The sequence below is a fragment of the Bos taurus genome, chromosome 2 (assembly GCF_002263795.3).
Source record: "Bos taurus isolate L1 Dominette 01449 registration number 42190680 breed Hereford chromosome 2, ARS-UCD2.0, whole genome shotgun sequence".
NCBI classification, from domain to species: domain Eukaryota; kingdom Metazoa; phylum Chordata; class Mammalia; order Artiodactyla; family Bovidae; genus Bos; species Bos taurus.
Genome location: NC_037329.1, coordinates 88,474,899 through 88,494,821, shown reverse-complemented (window position 1 = coordinate 88,494,821; position 19,923 = coordinate 88,474,899). Strand labels below are relative to the sequence as shown.

The following is a 19,923-nucleotide window of genomic DNA, read 5'->3' as shown; positions in this document are numbered from 1 at the left end:
GAAATAGCTGCTTTCTAAGTAACAATCTAAAGTTATAAACAAATCTAGTTAACATACAGCACACATCCAAATACACTTCTGTGGATTAAATTTAATACAATTGTACATTCATGCTGTGGTGGTAACAACTTTAACATTATTTGACTACTTTTCTCAATTGACTCATGACACAAACACAAAAGCACAATCCAAAAGGAAACACTAACATTTGTAACAGTTTTAAACAAATGTGGAAAAAGAACAAATTTTTAAGTATTAAAATATTTGAGTATAGATCAACTTGAATATATTTTCATTCAAGAAAATAATTCTACCTTTCAACACTGTCTCATTTTGATGCAATGGCAATTCCAGGTGTCCCAGAGAGTAATTCTTAATATCCATTCAACATATAACAATTATAGTTAAGATGAGATAGCTACAAGGACCAGATCTTTAAATACCTCAGATTTTTAAATGAATCCTTCCTTCTGCTGAAAGTCATACTTTTCCATTTTAGTTAATTCGTAAAAAGAAATGCCTTTCCTTCCTCCTGCATTAAAATACTTAGTAACTTAGCTATTTACATTAGATATACATAAATTTAACCAAGGATTATTAAAACATATTGAAAGGAGCTATCCAATCAATAATGGTGTTTTAAGACAAGGTAATAAATAAAATGCTAGAATCAGACTGACTTGTTTCCTTGCTGGGAATTTTTGGTCTCAAAAGAAACAGCAGGTATTTAAAAGAAACCAAAGCAACATAAAACTATTGTACTTTATCCGTTTAGAAAACCATTGAAAGATACTATTCTGCAATTCATAGAATTAGGGGATATTAATTTTAAGTATCTGTTAAGTAAAAATCCTTTCTTATAAGTCTGAATATTTGGAATGTACTTACCAAGTTATTAAAATATAATTCTGGGAAGAAACCAAGAAATTAACATTTTAATTATTGTTTTATATATTGAGACCCTCTGGCTTATTAAGATATTAAGCTTCAGTCTGTTTTTTCAATCTGAAAACAGCATGTTACTTCCCTGCTTAATTATTTCACGACCCATAAAAGCTAATTATTAATAAACAATTTTTAAAAGACCATTAACTTTTTATTGTAATCACACAGCTATGTTTCAATGTTGGTTGACATTTATTAGATCCTGGTTTCTCAAAATATATTTATCTAGGTAAAGAAAAATGGGCAGAAGGAAACCTCACCCAATTTATGTAGCAGTGTTAAGCAAATTTAGTTTTTCAGCCAAAATAAAATCATTTGTATCTTCAAACTTTCCCTTTTAACTTTTCTTTTAGCAATATAATTTTGCATTTTGGCCAAGGAGAACTGCTTTCTTTTGGCAGACAAAATCATGCTGCAGGAGAAACAGTGACTTCAATCTATAGAATCTGTCTCCTTTTTAATAGAGCTGTACCAAAGTAGAGGATTACATTTTACCTAAGCTGATCTCTTTCAAAAGACTGATAGGATGAAATGATTTTAAATCTGTATTTTTACCCAATATACACAATTATGTTCAATCTGAAACAATTTTCTAAAAGAACTGTTGCCAAATTTTAAGAAACTCCAAAATGTCTTATCCAAAAGCTGTCAATTAAAAAGTAAGCCACAGTGCTTAAGTGTAATATTTTTAAAACCAACTCTTTACTACTGCACATTCTTGGATATGTGGAAACAAATACATTTTGACTCTTAAGAAAAAACAATTGATGGCACATTGAAGAATAACTTCATGAGTTTATAAACATAAGAGGGTATAGTTATTGCAAAATGATGGAAAACATCAGTGTGCCTTCATTTTGTTTGAAGAGAGAGTATTTCCACTCAAAAGTTTTGAGTCCGAAAGAGCTATTTACTGTTAAAGTATCACCAAAATTAGTTTCAAACATTACTCAGAAAATAAACTATTTCCAACAATAACAATCTTCACTGCCTTTTATAAGGACTGTATTGTAACTTTTCATTTTTAAGCGTCTTATATCTCCTTGTAGGATTATCACAAATCACCTTTTAAATTTCAAATGAAGTAATTCCAACCCAGTCCCAATTAAATACATTTACAAACAAGGAACATTATTGCACATTACACCCATATTTTAGGAATGTGTGCTTCCTTCCCCCATGCCCAGGAAAAAAAATTGACACTGCATCTATGAATTTACATCCTCATTATCTGAATTCATAACACTTTCTGAAAGTGCTTCTGCTCTTCTACATTAATAATATTATAGTCTAAAATACTTCATGAACCCTGAAGTGATTCTCTATGGAAGGAGCATCGTTTGCAAAATGAATTTGGCTAGTCACCTGCATACCAAAATCTCCAAGTATCTGAACAAATTTCTTGTGCTCCTTTCCAATCCAAGATCTCATTGGATCATGTACTTGGTAAGGTGTTACATGGGTGTGAACAATTATCCCTGTTTGTGCAAATTCTTTCAAGACTTCCGGATAAGTAATCCAAGTGTTGCTTCCTCCAGAATGACCACCATCCAACCAGTACATTGTTTTTATGTTTTTGATAAAAGCATCGATGTTCTTGTCTTTCTTGGCTTCTTTCAATTCAAAAAGCAACTGATTCAAAACAACACAACCTTTACTGAATCCAATCAAAGTAAAAGAAGCACCATTTAATGATGGTGGAAAAAAACTCACAGCAGACTCATCAGATTTTTCACAGGTCCTCTCTTTTTCTCCCTGGCAACCATTGGTAGTATGAGAAGAAGTGGATCGACAATTAGATGCTTTGGAGTCCTTATTCGAATCTTTCACATTCTTCTTTGATAGCAAACTCTTCTGACTTAAGTTAAAAGCATTAACTAATAACATGTAAAGGTGCTTAAAAGCTCCAAAGTCAGTACTGTGTTCTGGAGCACCAAACATATTGCTTTTCACAAAATTGTCATAGCAGCTGAATTTGTGCAAATGCATTCGGGAACACTTTATCACCCAAATATAACTATTGGGGAACCGATGGGCTAAGATGGTGGCAACATTTTCTAGACTCCAGTTTTCCCACTGATAATTCTCAGGATGACGAGTCATAATTTCATGGTAATTCTGAAAAGTAAAAAAGATAAACATTACACATTTATATAAAATTATTTCCACAAAATTAGTTTCCCATTTTTATTGTGGAGGAAGTTGGTACATTATAATGACCTATGGTTAATGTACTCAAAATGAAAACTATAAATCTATTTATTACTTCCTGGTTGTAAGATTTTAGTATTACAGAGCTACAGTGAACATTACTGTGATTACATCCTTAAAAATAAATTCCTAGATGTGGAAAAACTAGGTTCAAGAATATTCGTAGTTTAAGATTGATTATATAGACTACAATACTGTCTTCCAAAGAAGTATGTATAGTTTTTCTTTTATCTTTGTTAAATTTCATTGGCACAGGATAACTTATTCTAATTTGAATTTATTAAAAATTTAAATGAATTTTGTTCATATATTTATTAGTTATCTAGATTTCTACTGTGCCTGTTTTGCCTTTTTAAATTTGCATCCTATTTATTTATAAGTACTTGATATATTAATAATGTCCTATACATTCTAGGACATGTATGTAAATTTGGTTTTCCTTTTAACTTTTATTCATAATATCCTTAAAAAAGGGAAATTCATTCAAATTCATTTATTCTATAAAATGTACTGGATACCTCCTGGACAGTCATGGATCAGAACAGATAAAACCCCTGCCCACAGAGAGTGCACATTCTAATATAGAGCTACGTAATAAACAACTCTGTAAGTCAACAGAACAGCACCCTCCAACGGAAATACAGTGAGCCACACGTAAAATTTTCTAGTAGCTACATTAAAAAGTAAGACATTAACAGATGAATTTTTTTCTTTTTGGGGGGGCTGTGCCCTCCGGCATGCGGGATCTTAGTTTCTAGCCAGGGATCAAATCCATACTCCCTGCAGTGGAAGCATGGAGTCTTAACCTCTGGACTGCTAGGAAAATCCCAAATTATTTTTAAATAATATATTTTATCGAGCCCCATACATCCACGTGTAACATATTATTTCCACATGTAACCAACATAAAAAGTACTGAAATTACTACATTTCTTTTTCTAAGTTTCTGAAATCTAGTGTATATTTTACACTTATAACACATCTCAATTTGGGTGCTAAATTTTCATCGGAAATACTTGATCTGAATTTAGATTTCATAAGATTTACAGCTGCAAAAGTAGATTCACATACCCAAGTTGCTCAAATACACTTAAAAAAGTTTTCTAGGAACTGAACTGAGTAACAGTTTTTAGATTTAAAGTTAAATGCAATGTAAAATATATTTCTTTGATTAGAGTAAATTTCAAATGGACAACAGCTACAAGTAGTTACTAGCTAGACAGCACAAGATATTTTAAGGTGGTTAAGTGCAATGGAATGTAACAAAAGTAGAGGAAAAGGACTGCAGAGTTTTGGAGAGGGTGAAAGATTATTATTTAAAACACAGGGTAGTCTCCACTAAGGCAACAGTTGAGAAGGACCTGAAGGAGCTGAGGGAGTGAGTCATGATTATTTCAGGCATAAGGAACTGCAAAAGGACCTAATGACCTGAAGTGGAACCATGGTTGACACAACTAAGATACAGCAATGAGACCAGTGTTCCACCAGTGAAGTGAAGGTGCAAAAGTGATCACGAGGGTCACAGAGATTGTTGGGGAAGAAGAGAAAGTCGCTCAGTCGTGTCTGACTCTTTGTGACCCAATGGACTATATGGACCATGGGATTCTCCAGGCCAGAATACTGGAGTGGGTAACCTTTCCCTTCTCCAAGGGATCTTCCCAACCCAGGGATCGAACCCAGGTCTCCTGCATTGCAGGCAGATTCTTTACCAGATGAGGCACAAGGGCAGCCCCCAAATACTGGGGTGGGTAGCCTATCCCTTCTCCAGCAGATCTTCCTGACCCATGAATTGAACTGCAGTCTCCTGCATTGCAGGTGGATTCTTTACCAACTAAGCTATCAGGAAAGCCCCTGGTGGGGAAGAGGGGAGGTGCTAATCATGCCTTGTAAGATACCCTGAGGTCTTTAGTCTGATAGGGTGTGAGGTAAATGGCTGATATAATCTGCCTTGCAAGGAATAATCTGACTCCTATGTGCGAAGGGGCAACAGTCTGAATCAGGAGAGCAGTGGGTGGCTACTGAAGTATAAGCCCAATTAGAGAATGTGGCTTGAACCAGAGTGGTATTAGAAGTAAAAGGTGGCAAGAACCAGTCAGATTCTGAATATATATTGAAGGCAGAATCACAGTGTCAACTACAAATTGGCACTTGTCATCTGCCTCTATAAGGATTAACTCAGGTGCCACTGCAGCTGCTGACTTTAACATTCCCTGGAAAGAGTTCAGGATGGAAAGCGGAAATGAGACACTCTGTGCTTTGGGAAAAACTGGCAGAATGGATCTTCAGATAGTTAGGTATTTTTAGGAGCTGATTTTATGAGCCCAATTCTTGCATCTCCTCATATCTACAAAAGCGCTAAAACCCTTCATGGTGATGACTGATCCTAGTGACTAGCAGAAACCTTCTGCAGAAAATATGTGATTGATTGCATGTACTTCCCTTTCACTAAAACCACATTTATACTGACCTTCCCTCTACCTCTTTGGAGCAGTGCCTCAGAGCTATCTGAAATGCTGTTTCCTGGGCTGTAGTCCTCATTTTGCCCCTAATAAAACTTAACTTGCAACTCATGTGCCTTTTTTCAAGTCAGCAACAGCATTTGCTAATGGACTGGATATGGGGGTATAAAAAAGAGAAAAAGAACTGTAACTTTTCCTTATTTATAATAATCAATCATACACCAAACATTTTTAAATGCACTTCTCTTTTGACCTAGTTATTCTCATTCTAGGAATTTATCTCAGGGCTATACTTGCACATATGCATAAATAAATATGTATAAGGACATTTATTCCTGCTCTAGAAGAATGAGGCAGCTCTATAAGTACTCATATGTTTTGTAATATAAAGGCTAAAAACCCCCTGTACTGATAAGCTATCATTTGTGTTTAAAGAAAAAAAGTTTGCATCAGCATAGACTGTCTCTGGAAGGACATATAAATCAGTAACAATAGTCAGCCCTCCATGTGTGCTAAGTCACTTCAGTCATGTATGGCTGGCTCTTTGTGACCCCATGGACTGTAGTCTGCCAGGTTCCTCTGTCCATGGGATTCTCCAGGCAAGAATTACTGGAGTAGACTGCCATTTCCTTCTCCAGGGGATCTTTCCAACCGAGGGATCAAATCCAAGTCTCTTATATCTCCTGCATTGGCAGGCAGGTTCTTTACCACTAGCGCCACCTGGGAAGTCTTGTGGGATCTTAGTTCCATGACCAGATATAGAACAAAGGCCCCTGGCTGTGAAAGCATACAGTCCTAACCAATGGACCACCAGGGAATTCCCCAACAATGGTTAGCCACAGGAATGGAAAATCAGAAACTGCCTTCAGTCATTCAAAGGGATGAAAAGGAGACTGACTTTTCAATGTATGATCTTGAATAAACTGAATTTTTAGCAATACGCACATTTTTCTCTTAAAAAATTAAGTCTAATAAAAGTAATACTACAAAAATTTATAAAGTCTATATATAAAAGTATAAGGAAAATAGAAAAACCACCGATCCATAAAACCTTCATTAGAAACAATCACTATTACAATTTTGGTGTCTAGAATTCCAGTGTTCTTTAGTATACATACACATATACAAGAATGTTTATGTTTATTTCTTCCCTCAACAAAATTATAGAGTTTTCACTTTAAAATGTTATAGGCACAATTCCTCATCAATAAGTATACATTTGTATAATTTCTAGACTTCCTGTCAGGAAGATTAATACCAATTTCTACTCCCCTAGAAGTATACAAGAGCTTATTTTCTCATATCCTTACCTACACTGGCTATTAGCATTAATTTTTTTAAAAAAATCTCTGCTACTAAGATAAAATGATGTCTGTCTTTTGATTTAATTTGCATATTTTCATTCCTAATTAGGTTGAATATTTTTCTATGCTTGCTGGCAATTTTCATTTTTTTGTTAATTCTCTGTTCATATTCTTTAGTAACTTTCCCAACAGGATGCTCAAGTTCTTCTTAACAGTTTGTATCTCATTAATATTAAGCTTGTCATATATGTTAAAAAAATATCTATTCCCAGAAGGCTATCATTTTTTTATGGATTCTGCTACTGCCTTCTGCACATCCAGATTTGTGAGATATAAAATTATCATAGGAGCTTAGATCTGAAAGGGCTCATCTAAATCCTGTTTTTTGGATAAATACTTATTTCAGTGAGAAAGCAAATTTGGGCCCTTTCCTTGTCCCTACCTATAAGAAATCTACCCTCTTTTTCTATACAGAACCCTATCTTGCAAATAATTAAACAATCTGCAATTCAGGCACCAATGTAAAGAAGAGAGGGATGGACATGAAAGGAAATATCCCTCGGGGAGGAGTGTAGGTGGGCATGCATGTACACACATGGGTATCATCAGAAAGGGAAGCAACATGTTTCCATACAAACTAAAAACTTTGCCTATTAAACTTTGATTTCCATTTCTTCATATATTCATCAACTGACATTTGGGGGGCACTAAGCACAGTTCTGGGAATGCAAAGATAAGAAAGGCATAGTCCCTCAAGAACAAAGTCCAGTGGGAGAGACAGATAAACAATTACAAGGTAATATGGTTATTGCTGTAAAACAGGGATATCTGTGGGAGGACACAGAGGAAGGGAGACTCTAACCCATGTTCTGGGAAATTAGGGAAAGCTCCATAAATATCTGAGTTTAGTTTTGCAGTATTAGTTAGAAATTCCAGAATTATGAAGTGGAATTCCTATTATGTCTGAAGTAGGAGGAATATTAGTCAAGTCTTCATAAAGATACCCAAATATTAGTTGGGAAGAACAGAGCCAACACTGAATTATTCTATGGATTCATAATTAGATATAAATGTCAAATACAAAAGAAAGCACAAATACCTAAACTCTTTTTACAGCTAAGGAAAATGAGGCCCTACCAACCACACAGCTGTTTTTATTACATATAGTTGTTTAGTAAATGAGCTAAAATGAACAAGATTCTATGACTTTGTTTAGTCTCTACCACACAGGAGATGGTAAACCTAAAAACTTCGTGTTTTCTTTGATCACCCCACATTACATGATCAGAGGAGGAAAATGCTCATACTTCGTAACTGTGTGTATTAAAATGTAAAAATAAAATCGTTACTCTTGTGTCTAATAAGCCCAGAAGAACAATGGATAAGCACTTCTAAAAAGAGAGACCAGACAGCCCCTAAGGACTTGCTAACAGGTTGTCAAAACCAGTTCTGCAACCCAGGCTACTACTCAAGGCCAGTCTACAGAAGAGGTGGAAGAATGCAGGAAGATTCTTCTGAGAGAGCTTTCATCCCAGTTGGGAATAGAATGCACTTACTCTCCTTGTAGGGGTTAAAGGGTAGGCGGCTTGATTCTCTTCATCCCCAGTGAGGCGGGTGGCCAGAGAATCTCCTGGAGGAGAGACTACCTGGTGCTTACTCCAAAGAATGATGCTGGCTGACCTGCAAAAATGTAAAGGCCCACCCCATACTGGTACTGAAGTACTGGTTCCAAGGATTTTCAGGAAAACTTGACATGTATCTCCATGATAAAGACTTAATTAGGTGGACCACTCTTATACCAGCGTGAGGAAAGCTATATAAGCTACAAGCTGTACTTACATAAAAAGATGGGTCAAGGGGTTATCTTCACTGAGCATAAAGCGGACATCCCGTGTTCAAGCAAGCTAGAAGGACCGTTAACAGGAACCAGCCTGAGAAGGCTGCTTGACAAGCACATGAAACCCCAGGGTTTCTCATCAATCAGATGAGAAATAGTAGAATGCATGCGTATGTGTGTCTGCCCATGGTTCCTGGCACAGAGCTCCTAAAACCCTTGAAACTTCATGCGTGACAGAGGATGGTCACCAGAAAGACCAAGACATGATTAGAAGTTTGAAACTTTCAGCTCCACTTTCCATTCTCCCAAGAGGGGCTGGAAATAAAAGTTAATGACTGGTCATACATATGCAGTGAAGCCTCCATAAAAATCTCCAAAGTACAGGTTCGGGAAGCTTCCAGGCTGGTGACACGTGAAGGTGCTGGGAGAGCGGTGCACTCAGAGAGAGCACGGAAGCTCTGCACCTCTTCTCACGTACCTTTCCCTATGCATCTCTTGCACCTGAATGTTCACCTGTATCCTTTATCATATCCTTCTAGAATAAATAGGTAAACAGTGTAAATTGTTTTCCAAAGTTCTGTGAGCCATTCTAGCAACTAATTGAACCCAAGGAGGGGACTGTTTAAACCCCAATCTATAGCTGGTCAGTCATGAGTTCAGGTGACAACCTGAGACTTGTGACTGGCATATGAAGTAGGGAGGGGAACAGACCTGTGGGACTGAAGCCTTAAGATGTGGAATCTGACATTAACTGCAGGTAGATAGTGGAGACTGGATAACTCTAGAATTGAACTGAATTATAGGATACCTAACTGGTGGTGTAGAGAATTGTTTGGTGTGGGGGGTCTATTGTTAGAAATGTCCTGAGTGTGGTAACAGTGTAAGAAGTAAAGGAGAGTCACACAGGAGAAGTGAGTCTTTTCCCACTCACCAAGACATACACTTAGGACATGCTCATCTATATATCCTACTGTTTAGGAAAGCACAAGTTTTTAAAAGCTAACATTGGAAATGACCCAAATGTTTATGAACTACCGAATGGGTAACTATATCATATACCCACACACAGAAAACTACTTGGCATTAAAAAGAAATAATCTCCTGATAGAGACCACAGAGAATGAACTTCAGAAGCATTAGACTAAGTGAAAGAGGCCAGACTACTAAGTGAAAGAAGCCAGAAAGACAAGACTACATACTACATGATTCCTAACTAATGAAGATCTAGAAAGGCAAAACTATAGTGAAAGAAAGCAGATCAGTGATTGCCTGTGGCTGAGAAAACTGACTGGAGTAGGGTACAGGGGTCTCTCTCTTTAGGGGTAATGGAGATGTTGGGTTATATGTTTGTTTTGATGGTTACATAATTGTACTTGTCAAAATTCATCAAATTGTAAACTTAAAAAAAGAGGTAGTACAATTCTATATCCTGAGGATTTAAAAAGCAAGAAACACAAGAAAACTGGAAAATACCTACTTAAAAAAATTCTGATCCCCCTCCAAAATCATAAGAAACACATCAAGAAGTACCTAAAGAAAAGTTAATTACTGTGGCCTCAACTTTCCTGTAATTCAAATGATAAAAGGACAAGTGTGGCATAAAAAAGGATATACAATAAAAGATGACTACAAGAACATCAAAAAGGTAATGGTAATTAGGATTTAAAATTACACTGTCAACCAGATCCAATTAACACCAAATTATGAATCTTGTGTTAAGATAAGGCAAAACTTCTAAAGGTATCCTACAAAGTTCTGTTGGCCCTAATCCGTTCAATATTTATCCAAATTAAAAATAAAGACATAGAAAGAATGCTTACTTTATATATGATATAAATGGAAATAAGAGTTCTGAAAGGATCCATACACTAAAAAGATGAGCTGTATGAACAGGGTAAATTTCATAAGGATAAACATTAGACTTAAAAGAATCAAGTGCACAGATAAGGAAATCTGAACCTAAAAGCACTTCATATAATAACAACCAAGTAGCATTTAAGGCATTGCTCAAAGGAACTTATATACATTTATTCATTCAGGAAGCTATCTACTGAACACCTACTTCATAACACTCTCTAAGCATCACAGATGTAACAGTAAAGAAAACATACATGAAGCTTTCATCATACTAGTGGAAGACAGACGAAAAACAAGATGAATAACTAATATAGTAAATGAAATGGATAAAAACAAAAAAGAGAAAGTTCACAGAGATCCTGTGCACATGTATGATTATTAAATAGGATGGTCAGAAAAGGCCTCACTGTGAAGGCAGCTTTTGAGCAACTGAAAGGGGAAGTAATGAATCCTTCCAGACATCTGCAGAAAGAGTGTTCCAGGCAGTATGGGCAAAGCATTTGGGGTCAAGTGTGCCTAACATGAGCAATAAGGTCAGGGTGGCTGAGCCTTCTGGGGAGACAGTCAAAAAAGCCAAGGGATGGGAATCCCCTGGCAGTTCAGTGGTTAGGACTTCACGTTTCCACTGCAAGGGACCCACAGGTTGGAGCTCTGGTCAAGGAACTTAGATCTTGCATGCCTAAGTGAGGCGCCTAAAAAAACAGAAGCTACAGGGTGGGAAAGGTAAATATAGTGAAGTACCTTGCAGGCCATCAAGAGGACTCTGGTTTTTACTCTAAGTGCCATGGGAAGCTGTGGAGAGTTTTCAGTAGAGGTGTGGTATGATTTGACTTAAGATTTCTAAATAATTATTGTCACTTCTAGATACATTTAGAAGGTAAAGACACTTTATATGCTGATGTATCGAGTGGACAAAAGGATAACTATATGTGGCTATTATTAAATTTAGAATTAAAAAGTCCAGTTTTTGAATTGCAGTAGCTGCACTTCAAGTCCTCAGTAGCCCCTAAGGTTTTTGCATGCTGTCATGGTGCAAATACAGAGCATTTCCATGGAACATTCCCACCATCACAGAAAGTTCTCTTGGGTAGTGCTAGTATACACAGGTAAAGCTAAAATAAAGTTGGATGTGTTTCTTAAACCGTGCAACAATTAGTTTATTGTTTTTGAAATTAATGCTTTAAAACATATGCTAACAAACTATTCCCGGAGTCAGATAATGATGAAGGTGTATGTAGTTTTTTCTCTTGCCCTCCAAATAACTGACTGGTCTAGTTGGCTGCTAATCAAAACTATGAAAAAAATCGAGTATTTCAGTTTAAGAGAAGGAACTTAATTTACTCAGTTGATGCCCTTTTGCTCAGTTTGGCAAATCAGCATGGCACTGCGGACTTCCAGAGTTTTGTGGGCCAGCTGCAGCGTGCATCTATAATAATGACGATGATAATAATGGTAACTAACCTTCACTGCATGCCCACTAAACGTTTTTAAAGAGTGCCAATCAGAATATAGCACATATCTTCAGATGAAGTCTATAAAGTGCTAAATATAGTTAGTCTAATACCTCCTTTCATTTTGACCTCATCCATTTCTTTACATAGCCTGAGATGCCATTAGCTTTTTGGACAGTGATATACTGTTGATTTATGCAGAGTATGAAGTCCTCCAAAAACGCAGGTATCTTAAGGAAGAAATAGAGAATAATGCATCAAAAGCTCTGAGGCCAGATCGCCTAGGTTTAATCCCTGATTCTGCACATTTTAGCTATGAAATATCTGGCCAGTTGTTAAATCTGTATTGCAGCCAGCTCAACTACAAAATGGGAATAATGCTGTATAATATCAATGAGGATTAAATATGTGAATACCCAATGAGTTACACTCCTTTCTTATCTTTCTGATAAATTTAATGACTGGGGAATACTGTAGCACTCAGTTCTTAGACCTTTCCTGACTACCTTTACTCCCTTTGTGATCTCTTTCTTGGTCTCTTGGCTTCACATACTACCTATATTCTGACAACCTTCAACATTTGGGTTCTAGCCTAGACTTATTCCTGCAACTTTATACTTGCTAGTTACACATATGCATTTCCTTTTGAACATTTAATAGATACCGCAAATCTAAAATCTCTGGATCTTTGCCACTAAACTTGCTCTTCCTGTAGTCTTCATCATCTTGTCTCTCAACTAATGGAAGCTCTTCCTGCTGAGTTGTTCAAATTAGAAATCTTGAAGTGCATATAGTCAGTTACATATAATGGCTACCCACTCAAGACAAAGCAGTTCTAGATAAAGATCTAGATTAAGACACAACCTATCCATGAATATTTACCTGCAGCTGCAAAATTAATAATAAAAACAGAATCTCACACAAAAACAAAAGCACAGAATTTAGGTGAGCATCAAAGTATTGCCATGCTTAGCAATTACTGTCCCTTTTCTGCCACCCACTCTCCCTTTCTTAGTGTTACCAAGAGTGTCACACCATAGTACTAGTTTTTCTGTTTGCTTTTTAAGAACTGCCAGCGTTTTTTGAACACTACATACTAATTTAAAAGCCATTTCTCTGTCTCCTGCTCCCCCAACACCCCTCTGAGAAACGAGGTTTTAGAATAAATACACTGTCTCATATCTATGTCTTGAATACCACTCCCTCGAAACCTGGACTGACAGCTGGCTCTTCCGAGGTCGCGGCCCTCCAAGGACACCTACCCTCTAGGGCTCTTTGAGGAGGGGGTCGGGGCGTGGAAGAGGCGGTTTTGGATTGCGCGGAGCCAGATCGCGAAGCATATGTGTGGGTGTGTTCAGGCGAGGCAAGGAACCGGGCACCAGGTAGGAGAGAAGAATCTAGAGAATTCGCATATGCACAAGAGGAAGGAACAGGTGCCCAGGCAGGCCGCGGGTTACCTGCACATCCCCGGGGAAGTAGAGAACGTGATGCTGGGGCGGCGGTTGCACCTCCTCCTTCGCCGGGTCCTCAGAGAGGTCCCGCCGTCCTGGTCCCTCCCCGGCCGTCGCCGCCGCCAGCAGAAGCAATTCGTTGCTGCGCTGAGGGTCGGCTCCCGGCACCGTGGACAGCTGCACGCACTGCTGCCGGCGCCGCTCGGCCGAGGGGGAGCAGGGCGCGCCGCCGCTGCTGTTGCTGCCCAGGTTCATGGTTCCGGCGTGAGAGCTGGACGCGGCGATTCCGATTCCGAGCTGCGGCAGCAGAAGAAGCAGCGGCGGCGACCGCAGGAGCCTGAACCCCCACATGGGTCGCCGCCGCCGTAGCGGTTCGGAGGGTGGAGGGTGGGCCTGAGGGAGGAACTTCAGCCTGGCGCCAACGGTCGGCGGGAGCGGCCTGGGCGGCAGCCGGCCCAGGGGCAACGACTGCGTCAGAAGCCGACGTCCGCGCGCTGCGTGCGTAAGGGAAGGAGGGGTGTGCGCGAAATATGACTCGGGTTCCCTGAGGGGGCCATGAGGGGGCGTGGTCCGAGGAAGGACGTTTGTGATTGGTGGATTCTGTTCTGGCCGGGACGTTTGAACGGAAGTCTGGGGAGAGCCCTGAGAAGAGGAAAGGAGAGGGAATGAGCCCAGAATCCCCGGCAAAAAGGGTAACAGTTGTGATACCAGCGCTGCAGCAGAGGGTCGCGTCCAGTAATGGGGTACAGTTTGGAGTTAACCATGCTTCCCTTTCTCTAGGCTCAACTTTCAGGTGAGGTTTTTCTAGTCCTTGAAGCCTTAAAAGAGACACAACCCCAAAGATATTAGAGTAATTCTGTCCTCTTAGAGAAATCTGTGGGAAGTCTTGTTGTTGTTGTTCAGTCGCTCAGTCGTGTCCACTCTTTGTGACCCCATGGACTGCAGCACTCCAGGTTTTCCCATCCTTCACCATCGGCTGGAGTTTGCTCAAACTCATGTTGATTGAGTTGGTGATGCCATCCAATCAGCTCATCTTCTGTCATCCCCTTCTACATGCCCTTTTCTCACACCCTTGAGTTTTTTTGTAGGTACACAAAGATTTCTAGGTTCTTGGGAATTTAGATATGAAGTCTAATGCATCTCTGATTGGCATCAGGCAGCAGGACACAGAAAAAGCGTTAGTTGTTACATATTTCCTGTCAATGGTGTTTGCCACCAACGAGATTTGCTTTTTAGGATTTTCAAAAACCAGCTTGAACAATAGGAATGCGGTAGATGTCCAACAACAATCTGTGGCCAGTTCAGTTCAGTTCAGTCACTCAGTCGTGTCCGACTCTTTGTGACCCTATGAATCGCAGCACGCCAGGCCTCCCTGTCCATCACCAACTCCCCAAGTTGACTCAGACTCAATATCCATCGAGTCAATGATGCCATCCAGGCATCTCATCCTCAGTCATCCCCTTCTCCTGCCCCCAATCCCTCCCAGCATCAGAGTCTTTTCCAATGAGTCAACTCTTCGCATGAGGTGGCCAAAGTACTTGAGTTTCAGCTTTAGCATCATTCCTTCCAAAGAACACCCAGGACTGATCTTTAGGATGGACTAGTTGGATCTCCTTGCAGTCCAAGGGATTCTCAAGAGTCTTCTCCAACACCACAGTTCAAAAGCATCAATTCTTCAATGCTCAACTTTCTTCACAGTCCAACTCTCACATCCATACATGACTACTGAAAAAACCATAGCCTTGATTAGATGGACCTTTGTTGGCAAAGTAATGTCTCTGCTTTTGAATATGCTATCTAGGTTGGTCATAACTTTCCTTCCAAGGAGTAAGCGTCTTTTAATTTCATGGCTGCAGTCACCATCTGCAGTGATTTTGGAGCCCCCCAAAATAAAGTCTGACACTGTTTCCACTGTTTCCCTATCTAATTCCCATGAAGTGATAGGACCAGATGCCATGATCTTCGTTTTCTGAATGTTGAGTTTTAAGCCAACTTTTTCATTCTGCTCTTTCACCTTCATCAAGAGGCTTTTTAGTTCCTCTTCACTTTCTGCCATAAGGGTGGTGTCATCTGCATATCTGAGGTTATTGATATTTCTCCCGGCATTCTTGATTCCAGCTTGTGCTTCTTCCAGTCCAGCGTTTCTCATGATGTACTCTGCATAGAAGTTAAATAAGCAGGGTGACAATATACAGCCTTGACGTGCTCCTTTTCCTATTTGGAACCAGTCTGTTGTTCCATGTCCAGTTCTAACTGTTGCTTCCTGACCTGCATATAGGTTTCTCAAGAAGCAGGTCAGGTGCTCTGGTATTCCCATCTTTTGAAGAATTTTCCACAGTTTATTGTGATCCACACAGTCAAAGGCTTTGACATAGTCAATAAAGCAGAAATGGATGTTTTTCTGGAACTCTCTTGCTTTTTCCATGATCCAGTGGATGTTGGCAATTTGGTCTCTGGTTCCTCTGCCTTTTCTAAAATCAGCTTGAACATCTGGAAGTTCACGGTTCACATATTGCTGAAGCCTGGCTTGGAGAATTTTGAGCATTACTTAGTAGTGTGTGAGATGAGTGCAATTGTGCAGTAGTTTGAGCATTCTTTGGCATTGCCTTTCTTTGGGATTGGAATGAAAACTGACCTTTTCCAGTCCTGTGGCCACTCTGAGTTTTCCAAATTTGCTGGCATATTGAGTGCAGCACTTTCACAGCATCATCTTTCAGGAGTTGAAATAGCTCAACTGGAATTCCATCACCTCCACTAGCTTTGTTCGTAGTGATGCTTTCTAAGGCCCACTTGACTTCACATTCCAGGATGTCTGGGTCTAGATGAGTGATCACACCATCCTGATTATCTGGGTCGTGAAGATCTTTTTTGTACAGTTCTTCTGTGTATTCTTGCCACCTCTTCTTAACATCTTCTGCTTCTGTTAGGTCCATACCATTTCTGTCCTTTATTGAGCCCATTTTTGCATGAAATGTTCCCTTGGTATCTCTAATTTTCTTGAAGAGATCTCTAGTCTTTCCCATTCTGTTGTTTTCCTCTATTTCTTTGCATTGATCGCTGAGGAAGGCTTTGTTATCTCTTCTTGCTATTCTTTTTAACTCTGCATTCAGATGCTTATATCTTTTCTTTTCTCCTTTGCTTTTCACTTCTCTTCTTTTTATAGCTATTTGTAAGGCCTCCTCAGACAGCCATTTTGCTTTTTTGCATTTCTTTTCCATGGGGATATATTAATCTGTGGCCAGTTGTGTATAAATAAATTGCTATTGTTGTTTAGTCACTAAGTTGTGTCCAACTCTTTGGGACACCACTGACTGTAACCTACCAGCCTCCTCTGCCCATGGGATTTTCCAGACAAGAATCCTGGGGTTGTTTGCCATTTTCTTCTTCAGGTGATCTTCCTGACTCAGGGATCGAACCGGAGTCTCTTGCGTTGGCAGGTGGATTCTTTACTACTGAGCCACCAGGAAAGCTCTATGTATGAATAAGGTTTGGCCAAATGTATGCTAAAGACAGAGAAGGGAAGGGAGAGTCCAGTATTCTAAACTCAAGTGCTTGTGAGGCAAGGAACTCTAAAAAATCTTGTGGGAGAGAATATTAGTGAGAATTTAAAATATTACAGCCAACACTTATTGAGGCATACTATAGACCAGGGATTGAACTAGTCATTTCATATATTAACTGTTCTGAGTCTATATATGTGTATGCTTGAGCACACATACTGTTTTCTTTACTCTATATATCAAGTATTAAAAGCCTTGAAATAGCACAAATGAGCAAATGATAAAATGTAATTTTCATATATACTTCCACATGTAAGTAACTTCATAGCAGTGTAATATGCTAGCCTACTCTAAATTATTGAGTTCCACAAGACATCATAATAGTGTGACCAATCAAAAGTATTTATTATTACTAAATAAATCTATCTATTGCTTGCTAAAATGAAGCAGAGGCTAATTATATAATAATGAGTATACAACCATATTTCAAGCTGGTTTTAGAAAAGGCAGAAGAACCAGAGATCAAATTGCCAACATCCACTGGATCATGGAAAAAGCAAGAGAGTTCCAGAAAAACATCCATCTCTGCTTTATTGACTATGTCAAAGCCTTTGACTGTGTGGATCACAATAAACTGTGGAAAATTCTTCAAAAGATGGGAATACCAGAGCACCTGACCTGCTTCTTGAGAAACCTATATGCAGGTCAGGAAGCAACAGTTAGAACTGGACATGGAACAACAGACTGGTTCCAAATAGGAAAAGGAGCACGTCAAGGCTGTATATTGTCACCCTGCTTATTTAACTTCTATGCAGAGTACATCATGAGAAACGCTGGACTGGAAGAAGCACAAGCTGGAATCAAGAATGCCGGGAGAAATATCAATAACCTCAGATATGCAGATGACACCACCCTTACGGCAGAAAGTGAAGAGGAACTAAAAAGCCTCTTGATGAAGGTGAAAGAGCAGAATGAAAAAGTTGGCTTAAAACTCAACATTCAGAAAACGAAGATCATGGCATCTGGTCCTATCACTTCATGGGAATTAGATAGGGAAACAGTGGAAACAGTGTCAGGCTTTATTTTGGGGGGCTCCAAAATCACTGCAGATGGTGACTGCAGCCATGAAATTAAAAGACGCTTACTCCTTGGAAGGACAGTTATGACCAACCTAGATAGCATATTCAAAAGCAGAGACATTACTTTGCCAACAAAGGTCCATCTAGTCAAGGCTATGGTTTTTCCAGTGGTCATGTATGGATGTGAGAGTTGGACTGTGAAGAAAGTTGAGCATTGAAGAATTGATGCTTTTGAACTGTGGTGTTGGAGAAGACTCTTGAGAGTCCCTTGGACTGCAAGGAGATCCAACTAGTCCATTCTAAAGGAGATCAGTCCTGGGTGTTCTTGAACAGACTGAGGCTAAAGCTGAAACTGCAATACTTTGGCCACCTCATGCGAAGAGTTGACTCATTGGAAAAGACTCTGATGCTGGGAGGGATTTGGAGCAGGAGAAGGGGACGACAGAAGATGAGATGGCTGGATGGCATCACTGACTCATTGGACATGAGTCTGAGTCAACTTGGGGAGTTGGTGATGGACAGGGAGGTCTGGCGTGCTGTGATTCATGGGGTCGCAAAGAGTCGGACACGACTGAGCGACTGAACTGAACTGAACTGAACCATATTTTGGCCATCAGCATCCATCCTATTCTGTGAATCACGTTACTATCTCTTGTTAGGTTGAAGGTACTGAAATATAATCCAAAAGCCCAAACATGTTCATGTTCTCCAAATGCAAATTTTGACTTTTTTGCTCTTATTTTTAGATTGACCTTTTAATTGTCTTGTCACTCTTGATAGGGATGGGGAGTTCTTATGTTTTAGAAAGAATATTAATTGTAGTAACCATTAAATATACAGTTGTTTCAGTAACTCTATGGTAATTAAAGTCTATGAGAAATACAAATAAAGATTTAAAGGGCAGAATAAAGAAACAAACTAAAGTAAGCACAAGATTTTCCCCCCACAGTCAAAAATTTACACAACCCTACAGGAGCCACTTCTGGAAAAAGTAATAACTCTCCATCATATGTCTGTATGAATTGTGTCATTTAAGGTAAGCCATTAACATTGTAATTCCTTCTCATAGGTCCCATTAATATTACTGTAATACCTATTTTCTTTCTCCATCCCCTCTTCTTTTTTCGTATTTTGTAAATCACTACTTTTCTAACCAGGTAGTACTAGTTATAAGGAACCTATCTGCTGTTGCAGGAGACATAAGAGTCTTGAGTTGATCCCTGGAACCCTGGGTCTAGGAAATGGGAACCCACTCCAGTATTCTTGCCTGGAAAATCCCATGGATAGAGGAGCCTGGCAGGCTACAGTCCATGGGGTCACAAAGAGTTGGACACAATTGAAGTGACTTAGCACACATGTACTTTTCTAACAGGGGGTTCCCAGGTGGCTCAGTAGTCAAGAATCTACTTACCAGTCCAGGTTCGATGCACGGTACTGGATGCTTGGGGCTAGTGCACTGGGACGACCCAGAGGGATGGTATGGGGAGGGAGGAGGGTTCAAGATGGGGAACACATGTATACCTGTGGCGGATTCATTTTGATATTTGGCAAAACTAATACAATTATGTAAAGTTTAAAAATAAAATAAAATAAAATAAAAAAAAAAGAATCTACCTACCAATGCAGGAGATGTGGTTCAATCCCTGGGTTGGGAAGATCCCCTGGAGAGGGAAATGGCAACCCATTCCAGTATTCTTGCCTAGGAAATCCTATGGCACAGAGGACCCTGGCAGGCAACAGTCTATGGGATCTCAAAAGAGTTGGTCAGAACGTAGTGAATAAACAGCAACAACTTTCCTAACAATCATGGGCACAGACAGCCCTACTTT

The 19,923-nt window shown here is 39.3% G+C and overlaps 2 protein-coding genes across 3 annotated transcripts in view; one reads left to right on the top strand and one right to left on the bottom strand.

Annotated features, from left to right (window-relative positions):
• Positions 1 to 71: 71 nt before the first annotated feature.
• C2H2orf69 (chromosome 2 C2orf69 homolog) lies at positions 72 to 13,990 on the bottom strand. The gene is made up of 2 exons (XM_002685499.6): positions 13,522 to 13,990; positions 72 to 3,063 (listed from the first exon to the last, which is right to left on the bottom strand). The coding sequence occupies exons 1-2, from the start codon at positions 13,864 to 13,866 to the stop codon at positions 2,236 to 2,238; spliced, it is 1,173 nt and encodes a 390-aa protein (XP_002685545.1). The 5' UTR covers positions 13,867 to 13,990; the 3' UTR covers positions 72 to 2,235.
• The window catches only part of FTCDNL1 (formiminotransferase cyclodeaminase N-terminal like), an 88,797-nt gene continuing 82,203 nt past the window's right edge, over positions 13,330 to 19,923 (top strand). Inside the window, exon 1 of one of the 2 annotated variants that reach the window (XM_024981237.2) lies at positions 13,330 to 13,446. The gene's annotated coding sequence lies outside the window, so the exon portion shown is untranslated. Of the gene's footprint in view, positions 13,447 to 14,020; positions 14,309 to 19,923 lie in introns of those variants that run through there. The other variant, XM_024981228.2, reaches the window with a different exon arrangement.